General features: G+C 45.1%; 2 protein-coding genes across 3 annotated transcripts; both read right to left on the reverse strand.

Moving 5' to 3' along the window:
• Window positions 1-4,470: 4,470 nt before the first annotated feature.
• Window positions 4,471-8,851, reverse strand: LOC136520930 (PHAF1 protein At3g51130-like). 2 transcript variants are annotated; one of them, XM_066514617.1, is made up of 14 exons: window positions 8,412-8,851; window positions 8,148-8,230; window positions 7,984-8,058; window positions 7,524-7,591; window positions 7,258-7,363; window positions 7,093-7,153; window positions 6,830-6,999; window positions 6,341-6,403; window positions 6,214-6,261; window positions 5,777-5,890; window positions 5,574-5,673; window positions 5,416-5,489; window positions 4,812-4,913; window positions 4,471-4,729 (listed from the first exon to the last, which is right to left on the reverse strand). In XM_066514617.1, the coding sequence occupies exons 1-14, from the start codon at window positions 8,596-8,598 to the stop codon at window positions 4,682-4,684; spliced, it is 1,299 nt and encodes a 432-aa protein (XP_066370714.1). In that variant the 5' UTR covers window positions 8,599-8,851; the 3' UTR covers window positions 4,471-4,681. The 2 variants fall into 2 exon arrangements, with proteins under 2 accessions (XP_066370714.1, XP_066370713.1); XM_066514616.1 differs by having other exon boundaries at window positions 4,812-4,916; window positions 8,412-8,850.
• A 520-nt stretch (window positions 8,852-9,371) lies between these two features.
• On the reverse strand, window positions 9,372-11,759 carry LOC136522083 (NADH dehydrogenase [ubiquinone] 1 beta subcomplex subunit 9-like). Its single transcript, XM_066515870.1, has 5 exons — window positions 11,553-11,759; window positions 11,401-11,442; window positions 11,188-11,269; window positions 10,452-10,507; window positions 9,372-9,617 (listed from the first exon to the last, which is right to left on the reverse strand). Exons 1-5 carry the CDS (start codon window positions 11,676-11,678, stop codon window positions 9,579-9,581), a joined length of 345 nt encoding a protein of 114 aa, XP_066371967.1. The 5' UTR covers window positions 11,679-11,759; the 3' UTR covers window positions 9,372-9,578.
• Window positions 11,760-15,107: the final 3,348 nt, after the last annotated feature.

The raw sequence follows: 15,107 nt of genomic DNA on the forward strand, positions 1-15,107 counted from the left end.
ATTGATCTTGTCTCCCAAAGCCTTCAAGTCATTGACAATTACTTGCAATCTATGGAACATCTCCGGAATGCTCTCATCATCCTTTATCTTGAAGCTTGTCAATTTGTCCTTGAGGATGTATAGCTTGGCACTCTTCACCGCCGATGTGCCCTCATAGGTCTCCTCCAATCTCTTTCACACTTCACTAGCTTTCTCATAATCCTTGATTTGCTCAAACACCTTGGAATCAATGGCATTGTAAATGATGTTGAGAGCCATTGTATTGCATTGCTTGTTGGCCTTGTCGGTGTTGGTGAGATTGTCCGGATCAAGAATCACATAGTCATTCTCGGTCACATCCCACACTTGGTCAATGATTGAACCAAGATACATCTTCATCTTTCTCTTCCAATAGTCATAACATGTACCATTAAAGAACGGTGGTTTGCTCCCCACATGGTTTGAACACAATTTGAGCCATCTTTTGACACCGAGGTTGTTAAGCCTTTAATCAAACGGTGACCATGGCTCGGATACCACTTGAAAGGTCCTGGCTAGAGGGGGTGAATAGCCTATTTAAAAATTCTACAAAGCACTAGAACAATTGATTAGTATGACAAATGGTGTAATGCAATTTTGCTCTAGCTCTAAAAGGGTTGCAAGCCACCTATCCCAACAATTCTAGTTACTATAATTACTAGGCACACACAAGAGCTAAGTTGCTACTCACTAAGATCTCTCAAACCTTCTACACTAAAGAACTCCACTAGGTGAACTTAAACTACAAAGCAAGCTCTCAATTCTAATTACACTAAAGAGCTTGCTACAACTAGTTTGCGGGAATGTAAATGAGATAGTAGGGTAATTATACCGCCGCATAGAGAAGTGAACCAATCACAATATGAACACCAATTACAATCACCGGGAGAATACCAATGGTAAGAGACAAGTGATTTTTCTCCCGAGGTTCACGTGCTTGCCGGCACGCTAGCCCCCGTAGCTACAACGATCCCCAAGTGCCACTATATGTAATCACTCAAGCAAATGCATTTGGAATCACTCAATCTCACTTTGAATTCGCAATCAAGCAAGAGAGATGAGTGGGAGGGAGTATGCTCAGCTCACAAGGATGTCAAGAATGTCAAAAGTCCAAGAGAAATGCCTTGGAGCCGACCCCCATCTATTTATAGAGCTCCCCAATGAAATAGAGTTGTTGCTCTGCTCGCGGGCTGACCAGACGCTACGACCGGACGCACCCCAGTGTCCGGTCACCCTGAGTTCGGTCGCACCGATAGCCGCCACATGTCTTTCTTCAAATCTCAGCCATCGGATCTCAACGACTACTTGACGAACAGCGCCATAGTAAAACACACAACCGAACGCACAGCTACAAATCACCTGACGCTGCAACACTCAGCGTCCGATCGTTTCTAGTAACATTTTTCAACATGCAAATAGTGACCAGACGCGCCCGGTCGAGCACGACCTGACGCATAGCAGCCTCCGGTCATCACAGTCTCATTCACCATGCACGCGACGTCAGCGTACGTTAGCCGCATTGCTTTTCTTCGGAGCGTCCGATCGCAAGAATGACTCAGCGTCCGATCATGCCATCGAGCACCGCCTCCTCTTGTTAGCATGACCGGACGCATGGCCAGCGTCAGGTCGCTGCGTCCGGTCACTTCACCATGCGCTCGGCCAACTGCGCTGCACAGGGTTAGTGACCAAACGCGCAAGTCACTCTTGTGGCCTGCGTCCGGTCAGGTGCCCGAGCTCCCTTTTCTTTTTTCAAGTCCAAAACGACTTCACCCTTGCTTCCAACTTGCTAACCTCAATGTGTAGAACTTGTGTGCACGTGTGTTAGCATTTTACAAGGGTCAAAGTTAGCACACTAGGTTCCTAAATGCATATGCAAGAATCATGTCACCTAGTGGCACTCAATAAACCGTTTAGCCAAAGATTTCCCCTGTTTATAGTACGGCTATCGACCTAAGTCACTCACACCCTCTATGGTGTCTTGAGTGCATAACAAAAACCTATCATATACCTTTGCCTTAATCATCTCGGTTTTTGTTTTTCTCTTTCTTCTTTTCCAAGTTGAGCACTTGATCATCATCAACACATGTCCATCTCCATCTCCATGGACCTCATCTTGCTCAATCACTTGGATTGCACCAACCTAGCTCATATCACACTCATAACAAAGGTTAGTGCTAGGTTTCATCAATTATCCAAAACCAAACTAGGGCTTTCACATGGGCATAGTATTGCTTATGTTGCCCTCATCTTTTTGCCGTACTTTTTAAGCGACGTGCAAAAAAGAGGACAATGGATGAAGAGCAACTCCAGCAATGGACCTTAAAACATGGCCCCTACTTTGGATTTGTGGGCCTCCCCTACTTTGAAGGGCCATGTTTTGTGAGCTCAACTCTAGCAATAGCCCTCAAATTAGGACTCTCAAATTCATTGAAATAGAGAATAACACGTATGACCCACTTGTCATTATCTTCTCTATCTTTATCCTCTGTCTTCTCCCCTATTGACAAACACGGCCATGGTGAGGGCGCGATTAGGAGGGTGCATGGACAGGAAGGGAAGGAGCTGTTGAGGGAGGTTATGGTCGCGTGGACAGGGGGGCGGTCGCCAAGGATGGGATTCGCTAGGAGGGGCTTCGGTTGGGAGCGGGGCGGCTCCAACGGGGAAGGCAAGGAGGGACAACGGGGAGGGGCATCGTGGTTCGACGGGGAGGGTTGGGTGGCTCTACCAGGAGATCATCGTGCCGGGAGGGGGGCACGTGGGTAGGCAAAGGGCGCACGCTCGAGGCACGGCTCTGGCGGGGAGGGCAACGAGGGGCATCGGGAAGGGGCAACGTGGCTCCAATGGGGACGGCCGGGAGGCTCCACCCAGGAGACCGTTGAACCGGGGAGGGCGCACGGACATGGGAGAGACCGTCGCACCGGGGAGGGGCACGCAGATGTGGACGATCATCGTACCGGGGAGGGTGCGTAGGGGTGGGAAGGGTGCGCGCGCTTGGGCGCTCAAGCGGACGGGGAAGATGTGTGGGAGGACCAACTGCCTAAAACGGTGATTTGTGGGCTTGGCCTTGGGTGCCCACTAAAATTTGAGGGCCCTAGTAGGGTCCTGCTGGAACACAGTTTTTAAGCTTAGCACTCATATTTAGCTATAGGAGCTCAAGTAGGGACTCTGTTAGAGTTGCTCCTAACTGATATGGTTTGGATTTCGGGTATCCAAGGTGCTGTTTCGGTTGCTGCCATCTCAGATTTCGTTGATCTGTGGGACCTGCTTTCATAGGTGGTGATGCACCAGGATGTTGAGGATTCTCACATATATGACGATTCTCTAAACTATAGTATAGTGGTTTCAAGAGCCTCAGTAGCACATCAGGTCTTGGGTTCTACTTCCCGTGGGAACGAATATTTTAGGATTTAACAACGTTGTGCTTTCAGTGGTAGGCGACGTTCTTATCAACAACGAGACGCATGTGGTGACTTTGTCAATCTCGAGGACCCAGTCTTCGAAGATGCTCATAGATATAGGGCTTGCGTGCGTGTGTTCATAAGGGTAAGTGTACGTGCGTTGTGAGTGACTGAATTGTACTGTATAATCGAAAAAAAAGAAAAGAAAAATATCCTGCAAAATCCGCTTATAAAGGCTTGTTTATTGGTGTGGTGCAATTCAGACCGTGGGAAAAAAAATTTGCAGGACGTGGGCACCGTGGAAATGTAAATTTTTCTATGTGGTCGGTTTGTCACAACAAATGCTAGACTGCTGATGGTCTCGCTCGTGGAGAGCTACCTCATCATGAACGCTGCATCTTATGCGATTGACCACTTGTTGGTAACTAGTGTCTTTGAAAGGCAAATGTGATTCGGCTTGCTGCATCTTCTAAGGACTAGTGGCACGAACTATAGAAAGTGTTCAAGGGTAAGTGCAAAAAGTACTGACGTCGATCATAATTCTTGATGCTTGGTCAATCTAGAACCATCGGAATTCGGAACCGCTATATATTCGCTATATTATTTTTTTAATTATGGAGGTCGTACAGTGGACGCTGCTCGGGAAGAGCTGCACTGCTGCAGCAATAGAGCATGGTCGGGGCTCCAGGTGTATCTCACCTAGCTTTCCTAGCGCGCGTATTGGAGGCTAGGCTGGGCTGTTGATGTCACTGGGCCAAGGTCGTGTGTATATTTAAAAGGAAAGGTGCGCGCCCCTTTGTAAAACTGTGTGTTAGATTTGTGTGTGTTCTAAAACCCTTTTTTTTAATATAGGATACGTAGCTCTTCTACATGTTCAAGGAAAAAAAATCATCAAATCAGTATTAGTCAGTATTAGGCCTCACGCAAGACGAAAGGAACTGGCTGACCTCTCGTAGCCGAGGTCCCCCAGCGTGTAGTTTAGTTGAGATACTGCACAATTCACTGATTCTGCTAACGATAGAGAAACTGGAATCACTATCAAACTACTGGAGTCTTGCGAATGACATCAGTACTCATATGAGAGGTACAACGTTCCATTACCTGACCATGTACAGCGTACAGCGTGTACTACTTGAGATACATGTAGCACCCTGTCAAAATGGAAAACTTCGACAGTTAACTGAAGTCCATGCTCCCCAATGATCAAACATAGCATAGCCGTGCTTCGGCGATGTGCATTATGGGCAACAGCTACATTACATACATCATGATTGGAAGAGAGTAACAGTTGCAATATATCCATTTTTCATCACCTATTAACCAATAAAATAACACGATGTCACATCTGATATACACAGGGAAAAGAGATTTGGAGTGCGATCGAATAACACCCACCTCGAAAGCAATATTCTGATATCCATATACAAAAGTCGATCCAAATGGATTGTTCATGGAGCCTTGTGTCTGGATTGCAGCTCGACCACAATCACCGAGAATCTCCTAATACAGTAAAACCAAGGGTTGTTAAAAGGACAGAAAAATATATAACATATAAGCATGCAATAAGATAGCATATTGGCACTCGAAGCGTTGCTAGATTGATAATACAGCTTAGACCAATATCTACTTAAAAGGTAAGTGCTCTAGAAAAAGCAAAAGCAAAGCTGACATTCTTAGTGCAAGAACATTAGTGTGATTATGCTAACAACCCAACTATGCAAAATAAAACCTAGTAGATCATTTTATGTCATAAGTTTACCATTCACTATTTAAGAAGGATGAAAAGGACTCATGAAAGTAATCCATGAAGCCAATGAAACAAGATGCAAAAAGGGGTGTGCAGAAATTGTAACAAATGGCATTTCAAAGCAAAGATGATAACTTTAGAACTACAAGGCAAAAATCAAACGGCATTCTGAAGCCAAATAAGACATCAAGGAGACAAGGACTACCAGTGGTACCATCAGCAGGTGTTAATAAGTTATGTAAAACACCATACCTTAACTTGTTCCCATTTTGTACTAGGCGTCATGCAATTTTTTGAGACATTACCGGGCTGACATGTACCTTCAGCTGAAAAAAGACCAGATGGATGATTGGATTGGATTATTCCATCACAATAAAACTATTTTTTTATTACAAGTACGTAGTCCAGACCTTCAGCGTCATATATAACAAAGTTGCATTTCTTATATGAATTGAAATCTGAGTGGCCAGGGAAGTTTGTATGCAAAACAAACTTCTTTATCCTATGTGTCTGCAAGGACAATAAACTGTCAATATGCTATTTAAAATCCAAGCCAATAAAAAGAAGCTATTTACAGTGTTACACAATCCTAGTGTGATGAAATACTCCACACCTGTCCATCAAATAAGATATCAATTCCACGCGAGAAGTAGTTGTAGAAATAATCTCCACAAAGGGTTGTCCGAGGCCGGGGTTCTGATGCAGAGTGTATGACCATTTGGTCCACCTTACAAGATGGGAGAACAAACATAGTTAGCATTGCAGTTGAGAATGCACCAATAATTCAAGGGAGAATGTCATTCCTTTATATTGATCTTTACCAAACAAAACTTAACCATATGTCGCAGAAATACGGATTAATCTCATGCTCTCAATAGCTCTGTATAGACTAAAATGTTATCTAAATGCTTCCATGAGTAAGCAAAAAAAGTAAATTCACAAGGAAACCAGTTCAGCTTAGCTTATGTCATATGTTAAATAATGTTGGCAATTCAAAGAAATACATATATTATGTGAAATCTTTACTCTGATGCCTCAATTAAAACTGACCTGCTTCTGATGGATACCACAAGGACGACCCAAGTCAGTCCAGACATCCTGCAAAAGAAATTCAAGTAGAAGACAAATCTGGGCCAATGTAAAGTTATATTTTTACTTCAGCAGATATGTGATGTACCTGTGGTGATGCACCAAAAGGAATATGTTGCCCCCCTATTGTGAACCAAAGTTCTTCACCAAGCTGAAAACAAGTATAAGAAAATATTTACTCCACTGGTAAGACTTGGTAAGAGTCGTAAGACAAACAACATACAGAAATCACAACTCATTCATATACACGAAGAAGATACCAGTCGTTGTATGATTCTCACTCGTGCAACAAACAACAGATCAAAAAAAATATTCAACATTAAAAAAGAGTCTAAAACAAACGTGTAATTGAAAGGCAAATCCCACGACCAGCTTTTCGTTTATTTTCTTTCGCTTGTTGGTTTCATACATTGTCTAAGAAAAGAGGTGCCTGGGTGGGTGGGGACAGGACTGGAGAGCTAAGAGGTAAAACTAGATAGTCTGGATCACTTGGATTATGAAACATCAAAATATGTTTACAGCTTCAACAAAACCAGTAAGCTGGAAACATTATCAATAAACTAAAAACATAGCATACCTTCGCGTGCACCTCCTCCATATACAGGCTGCCTGCAGGCAGTGCAGGTACAACTGCTTTGTCCATCAAAGATCCAACCCCAACCTTGCTATCTGTCGAGCTATCATATATACAAATCCGGCAAGTAACAGGGGTTGTTCCGTCTGGGAATTCCAGGGGCAAATCTGCCACTGCCATAGCAATTATAGAAGTGAGGTAAGACGTTACGTAAATATGGGTACTAATAGAACATTCACAACTGAATTGCCTCTGAGGTAGAATACCTTCCCCATTGGCGAATAGATTTGTATATTGGCTGGGAATAGGGAATGCGAAGGATAAACCCTACAAAAGCTTACCAGTAAGACAAACCCACCAACAGACCAAGGGAAAGAAAACAAGATGAACTGCGAAAGAGGGGAAAAACAGAGCTATTTTTCATGACATACTGGGTAGAACAACGTATAAATTCCCCTCTCTTTGTCGTATATACCAGGGAAAGTTGGTCCAAAGAGTGCATACACAGCGGCAAAAGTGGCTAATGTTGACGGGCCACTGAAAGTGAAAAACAGAATGATCAGTAACACCACACAACCTTGCGCTGAAGGGTTAATGTAAATGAGCGCAACAACATATCTGAACAGGATTTATTTGAGTACTTCCACTGTTTCACACAGATTTAACAATGAAAAATCATGATCGCGAAGATCCTTACCCAATTAAAGCTGTCGCATATCGCAATTGCAATCTCTTAACATCATAAATTTCTACAAGACGGAGCCTCTGCAAGGATAATATACAAAGCATATAAGTTTAGTAATTCTGAAGCCTGAAAACAAGTTTCATTTCCACACAGCACACATTCTCAAAGATTCTTTTCCCCATATACATAAATTAGAATTATTAACCATGATGAGTTCCTTTTCTCAATTACCCACGTTATATTTCCTATATTTCAAGCATAACACACTCAAAAACAACAGCAGCTAACCCTTTTAGCCACAAGAGTTGGGGTATCCTAATGCAGAACACATTCCAGTTTGATTTTGCAAAAGTGGTCCGCTATATAGTCTTAATTAATCTCCACGAGCAACTGATTTCTCATGCATTCAATGCTGGCTGTTTCAAAATTAAAAAAAAATGCCTAGAATGTAACAAATTAACCCCGAGCATACCTGCGACCAAGGATCAAAGCGTAGGTGAAATCCATGGTCCGGAAAGCTAATGACAAAGTCCAGCTTGAGGGGCTCCTGAAGACACAGAACCAACAACACCGATCAGTTAAGAATATTTTGGTAACCCTGGCATCCAACAAACTCGTGCACCTCGTCTCACAAACCTCGTCGAAGTACTTCACGTGCACAACGTCGTAGATATTCGGCTGGCGCTCTATCTGTGCAAAGGCATCGGAGATCGCCATCCCTGCACCGATTGCGACCTCCCAAGTCAGAATTGGCTCAAAGTTTGAAAATTTAGCTAACCTCTTGCTTAAAAAAACAAGTCCTTTTTCCCTCCCGTCCAAACCGAGAGGAAAGCAAAGGAAGCAACCAACGACCGCCGATGCCTGACGGGGCGGCGGGCGGTGGGTGCTTAGGGTTCTCACCGAGGGTGAAGGGGCCGACGCCGAGGCCGGGGCGGAGGTCGAGCGTGATGGCTCCCATTGCTGTACCCTCGCACCGTCGCCGCACCGGCACCGTCCCCTGGGACGGCATCCCAACCGCCGTCCCCGCCGCCGCCGCCGCGGCGGCGCCGCCAACCCCCGTCATCGCCGGGGACCTCTGTGCCTGCATCCTGGTGCCCACCTCGCGGCCCCCCTCCTTCCTCCTCGACGGTTTATTCCTCGGCGTGCTGCTGGGTTCGATCCGATGGGATTCGCGTGGGATTGCGTCTACTCCACCACCATCTCGCGCGGTGCGGGCTTAGCTTAACGAGAAACCAACGCGGGAGTTGGCTTCGTATGACACGCGGGTCCGGAGCCGTCAGTGGCGGTAGCCTACAAGTGGGGCCCGGATGTCGGCGGGAGGATCGCCGTGTGCACCTGCGTCGTCGCCTCGGGCCCTTTTGCGCCGGATTACGTGCGACGGAGGAGCCCGTCGCGCGGCAAATAGGTGGCCGGCGGGACACGTGGCGGATTCGGAGCGGAGGGCACTGCTGTTTGCTGCGAGCGGTGAGTCGCGTAGGTTTGCTTCTGCTTCTATGGTTGCTTCTTGTTCGGAGTTCACGTTTACACGACAGGATCGGCTCCGAGTTGAGGACGCTAAGAACTCTGAATTTTTAGCTTAACACCGAAAGGGATTCAGACATCCGACTAACATTGAACGGCTGAGATCGGTTTCAAATTTCACACTGAATATGTAATCCGTGTCGATTATACATACTTGGATCAACCCACCCATCAAAATTGGATGGCAGCTTTGATGGTGCCAGCTCAATTCGTCAATTTTCAACCTGAACATCCGGATTCCAGATTCCAGGGGGGGGTGGGGGGGTAACTAGAGAAAACTTAAAAATGCAGCAGAAAAGCCAACGAAAAACAGGGGAGGTGCGGCTCGTCAGTTTAAACTGCATGACAAAGATAGCATAGTTCCATTTTATGACAGCAAACATCACTTGAATATGCAGTAGATGAAGAGCACTGGGTTATCAGAAAAAGCAAATGAGAAGCATGGATGGAGTCCAGTAATTTTCATTCTTATTTCTCGTACAACTCAATTAAACAGGAAGTGATTTGGAACTCTGGAAGTTCTGCCCCCGCTCGCAGGACTCTTGTTTACTGGTCCTCCTTGCCATAATTGTAGATGACCTCGATCTACAAGACACAATTGCCATTAGTACAACATTTTGGTGTACAGAATCTACTACCCAAAGACAGTTTAGCAATGCTAAATGCTAGAGCCAGAATAAGATAATGTCGCCATTGAAAATGAAGTCATTTTGTAAACTCTATGCGATACTACGTAGCATCCAAGTAGAGGAAATCCTGTTATGAAAAACTACCTTTGCGAGCAAATCAGTATGGGAGGGTTAATGTGGCCATAGAAGATGAAGTCGTTTTGTAAAATCTAAGCCAGTAGCCCAGTAATATGATAATATGCAGCAGATGTTTGGCAGGGTTCACCCCATCATGTCCAAGTGGAGAATACTCAGTTATGAAATACTCCTTCCATTCCAAAATATAAGCAATGTACTTTTCTAGATGCATAGTTTTTGCTATGCACTTAGATATACACTATGTCAAGATACGTAGTAAAAGCAATGTATCTAGAAAAGCCAAAATGTCTTATAACTTGGAACGGAGGGAGTAATTGTAAAACTAACTACCTTTGTAAGCAAATCAGTTGAAGTTCCTAACATGAATTTACAGTTTTGGCCAAAGCACTACAAATAATAATCCATTAACGATAAATAATAATTCTAGCTCTCTTATCCATTGAGAAATTACAGATGAAACCTTAAGTACTGCTGCATTTTTTGCGTTCAAATTAGGTTAGCTTAAACTATGAACAGTGTACCTTGTTTAGGCAATCACAGGAGGAAAAAAAATCAAGTATAATATTATGAATGATAAGCATTGTGGTGAATCAAATTAGCATAATGCAAATACATTACATAGCATAAAGAGCAATGTAATCTATGATCTTACCCCTTGAGGAGGAGGGGGGTTTCTTGTGAATTTAGTGCCACCTGGTGCCCATGGAACTGCAGAGATAAGAGGCATATAGAGATTATTAGGCTTTAGCATTCCCGTAGAGACTTCACCTCAAAAAATTGGTAATTCATACACATTAGCACAATCATTGTATCTAAGATTAAAACGTTGACGTCAATCAATTACAACTAACTTTTCAACTGTATCTCAGAAAAAAATGCTAGTATCTCAGAAAAAAAATGCTAGTATCTTCCAGCGTATTTGTTGTGGCCACTCATTGATAAACAGAGGCATCGGCATCAGGAACAGAAGAAAATTGGTAAGTCAGACACTTAGGCTGAAGCCTTACAACAGAATTACAATACCGAATACCCACAAAAAATACAGCAGGTAGCAGCTTGCATATTTACTAATTAATCCATAACCATAGGTGTTACTAGGGCTGAACAAAGTTGTTCTTTTTTCAAACTGTTGGTACATCAAGTGTAAGCAAATGTAGCTGGGAAAGAGAAGAAGGATTGCATCCCAGTTAACTAAACTCTAGGCATTGAAAGGTCTTGACCAAAACGAAAAGTGTGGTTATCACTGCAAGAATTCTGAAAACTTCACTATGACGTTGATTACTCAATATGAAATGTTCTATCCAAACAAAATGCTAGTGCCAGCCTACATGATTTGATGCCAAACATTCAGTGCACAAAAAAGACCAGGATGACAAGAGAAAGCTTACCAATGTAGGGATCGGGGTGCTGGAAGTTCCTGTACTGAGCCTCCGCATCATCGATGAGCCTATCGATCACGTCCAGGTTATCCTGCACCACCACCCCACACAAAATCCAACATCATGGCTCACAGTCACAGCACCACACAGAAATCATCACCAAACGTAACTTGCGAGTTTCGATCGAGGTGTGCAAAAAGGGTCAGCAGGAGGAGGCCTTACCACGTGTCGGTTGGCCTCGAACTTGTCCCGGAGATCCGACGCCTGCGCGGGAGAGGGAGCACGAGGTCAGATCCGTCCGCGAGCGGGGAGGGAGATCGAAATCGAGAGGGGGAGGGAGAGGGAGGCGGAGGGGGGAAATGGGGGGGACTGACGTCCTGGTAGAAGAGGTGGCGGTGGACGGCCCAGTTGAGCGTGTCCTTGAGCGCCCTGCGGTAGAGCAGGCGCACCCGTTCCTTCTGCGCCGCCCGCCGCGCCAGGTACCCTGCCGTCGACGCCATAGACCTCGCCGCCGCCGCTCTGCTCCTTTCCTTCTCTCTCCTCTCGCTGCAGTAGTCGCCTAGTCGGGTTGGGGGATTGGGGATCGGATTCGGACGGGGTCACGGCCTCGCAGGTGTGTATGGGCTGTTTGGACTGGATCGGCCACTGCTCGGACATTGGGCTGCAAGCCCACTTGGGCCCATTTTGTTTCCCATGCCTTTTCTTTTTGGTCCACTCAAAAAACTTACATACTTTCCTTTCTTCCCTCTGTGGCTCTGTGCAGTGTGCACACCTCTTTTTTGGACTATTTCAACGTGCTTTTAAAAATATTTTTATTTATATCCATGTAGCGTGTGGAATATGGCAAAAATATTGTATAACTAACAGTGGTTGAACATTGGCACCAAATGACCAAATAGGGAGGAAAACGGAGTATTAAAAAATCCAAATATTTCACCTCTAGTCAAGCTGACCCTGTAACATCAATTGCTTCTTTATTTGCCAAATTGTGGTGGTGTTCTCACAGCCAGCCAGCGCGCCACACACAGTACTTAGCTTTGGTGTGTAGGTGCATATATGAAGCTCTGAAGATAGGATATTATGAGGATTGAAAGTTCAGATTTCTCAACTCATAGGCCCCGTTCGCTTGGAGGAATCTAGATGAATCTGGATGAATTTGTGAGAGGAAAACACTGTTCCGGATGAAAAAAGAAGCGGATCAAACCGGATTTAAGGGCACGCGAACGGAGCCATAGTCAATGGCATATGTAGTGCACTTCTTTGCAACATATGATAAACAAGAGGCGCACTACTAGCTACAGTTGACTGAAAACTCTGCATATGTCATGTAATAAAACTAGACAAAAACCATAAGCCCATCTGGAGTATCCTTCCATTACTATTTTCATGTTACCTGCTTTCAAAGAAAACCGCGGACTGTATTCGTATGCATTGACCAAGTCAAAATTGTTGATAGCTTGGCCTATATAATATTTAATAAATTAAATAAAATTCTATGCAGCTTGTTCGGTAGCCTATATTCGGTTTATAAGCCTTGGCTTATCAGCCAACGAACAGTATTTTTCTCTCACACTAAACCAGCCAGCAGTACTTTCAGCCATGGCTTATAAGCCAATCCAGCCGAAACGATTTACTCCTAAGGAGGAGCAAAAGTTTTTGGCTGCCGATAACCTGTTTCGAGGCACCGTGATTAGTGCACTTTATAGTAAGTATAAGAAAAACTACATATCTTGCACATCAGGCAAAGAATTATAGGATGCTCTTGAGGCAAAGTTTAGAGTTTCTGATGCTGGTAGAGAGTTGTACCTTATGGAGCAATTGTATGACTACAAAATGATTGAAAATCGTTCTGTAGTGGAACATGCTCATGAGATACAGGTGCTAGCAAAGGAACTAGAACATTTTCCATGTTTGTTGCCTGACAAGTTTATGGCCGCGCGGTATAATCGCTAAACTGCCACATTCTTGGAGGGATTTTGCTACTTTTCTAAAACACAGGAGACAAAGTTTAGCGTGGCTGGGCTTATTGGATCTCTTGATGTTGAGGAGAGGGCGACAGCAAAAGACAACCGTGGAAAAGGAGTTGAGTCTTCCACTGCCAATATGGTGCAGAAGAAAAACTCATTTGCATCCCGTAATAAAAAGAAGAAGAATATGCAAGAAAACAACAATACAAAGCATAAGCAAACTGCTGAGTTTAAGAAGAAAAACAACAAAAAAGGTAGAGGTTGCTTTGTTTGCGGGAGTGATGAGCATTGGGCAAGTGCGTGCCCATACCGCAAATATAAGCAAGAAAAGAAATCAGCAAACGTGGTGATTAGTGAGACTGGAGAAGGAACATATGGGTATGGTAATTCTTTACCTTTTGTTCTTTCAGTTTGTCTTTCACCTGAGTGGTGGATGGATAGCGGTGCTAATATTCATGTGTGTGCTGATGTTTCTTTGTTTACTTTCTATCAGGCCGACGGGACTATGAAGGGTCGAGATGGCGACTAGAGGGGGGGTGAATAGTCCTTTTTAAAACTTAATCACGTTGGCTAACCGAAACAAGTGCGGAATTAAAACTATCGGTCTAGCCAGGACTACACCCCACTATATATGTTCACTAGCACCTTGCAAAGATAACAATTATGCAACTAAGGTGCCGGGCTAGCTAGAGCTCTCCTAAACAATTCTAGGAGCAAGGTCACACAAACCTATGCCACTAGTACTTTAAGCAACAAGGGAGCTCCTACACATGCTAGTAAGCAAAAGCACAAAGCCAACTAAGCTCACTAGCAAAGCTCAATAACAAGGCAACCAATGCCTAATTAGAGAGCGCAAATACTTAGCTACACAAACTAAGCAATGTGACTAACAAGGTTACTAAAACCAAATTAGCCACTCAAGGGAGCTACTTCTATGCTACACAAGCTAGAAGGTAACTAGTGAGCTACACAAGCTAACTAATTACAAGAGCAACTACACAAGCACAATGTATGTGAAAGTAATTACAAGCTTGTGTAAGGGGGTTGCAAACCAACGGGAAGAACAAAGTTGACACGATGATTTTTCTCCCGAGGTTCACGTGTTTGCCAACACGCTAGTCCCCGTTGAGACAAGCTCCAAGGTTGCCGCCGGTCCTCTTGCTAGTGGTGACTCGCAAGTCACACTCTCCCACGTGGAGTGCTTACCACAAGCTCTAGCACTTGACCCGGCCGGACCACTTGTCGCCCTTCGCGTCTCGCTTTACTAGAGTTGCTCTTCGCGGCTCCCGCGGGGCGAGCACAATGCCCCTCACAAAGCTCTTCTCCGGAGCGCCGCACAAGCTTCTTGCGCGCTTCGACGGAGACCACCACCAAGCCGTCTAGGAGGTGGCAACCTCCAAGAGCAACAAGCACCACCGGCTTGCAACTCGATCACCTAGTGCCACTCGATGCAACCTCACGATGCAATCGCACTAGAATCGCTCACTCACACAATCGAATGATCACTATCAAGTATATGTGTGATGGAGGGCTCCCAAGCACTCACAAGCATGGACACTAAGTCCTTTGAGGTGCTCAGCACCAGCCATGGCCGAGGGCCACTTCTATTTATAGCCCCAAGGGTTAAACTAGCCGTTACCCCTTCACTGGGCAAAACTCGGGCCGACCGGACGCTCCGGTCCGATCGATCGGACGCTGGACCTCAGCGTCCGGTCACGCGATACTCGCCACGTGTCCCCTGCGTTCAACGGTCATCTTCCGATCCCAACGGTCATCTGCCGACCGGACGCAGCACTTCAACTGACCGGACGCTGGACCCTCAGCGTCCGGTCGTTTCCAGTAAGCTCCCGAGCATGACCGAACGCGTCCGGTCGAACGTGATCGGACGCAGCCAGCGTCCGGTCACACTCCAGCTTCTGCGTCACCGTACGTCAGCCTGACCGGACGCAGCCAGCCAGCGTC

This window comes from Miscanthus floridulus, chromosome 18, assembly GCF_019320115.1.
Source record: "Miscanthus floridulus cultivar M001 chromosome 18, ASM1932011v1, whole genome shotgun sequence".
Lineage (NCBI taxonomy): Eukaryota > Viridiplantae > Streptophyta > Magnoliopsida > Poales > Poaceae > Miscanthus > Miscanthus floridulus.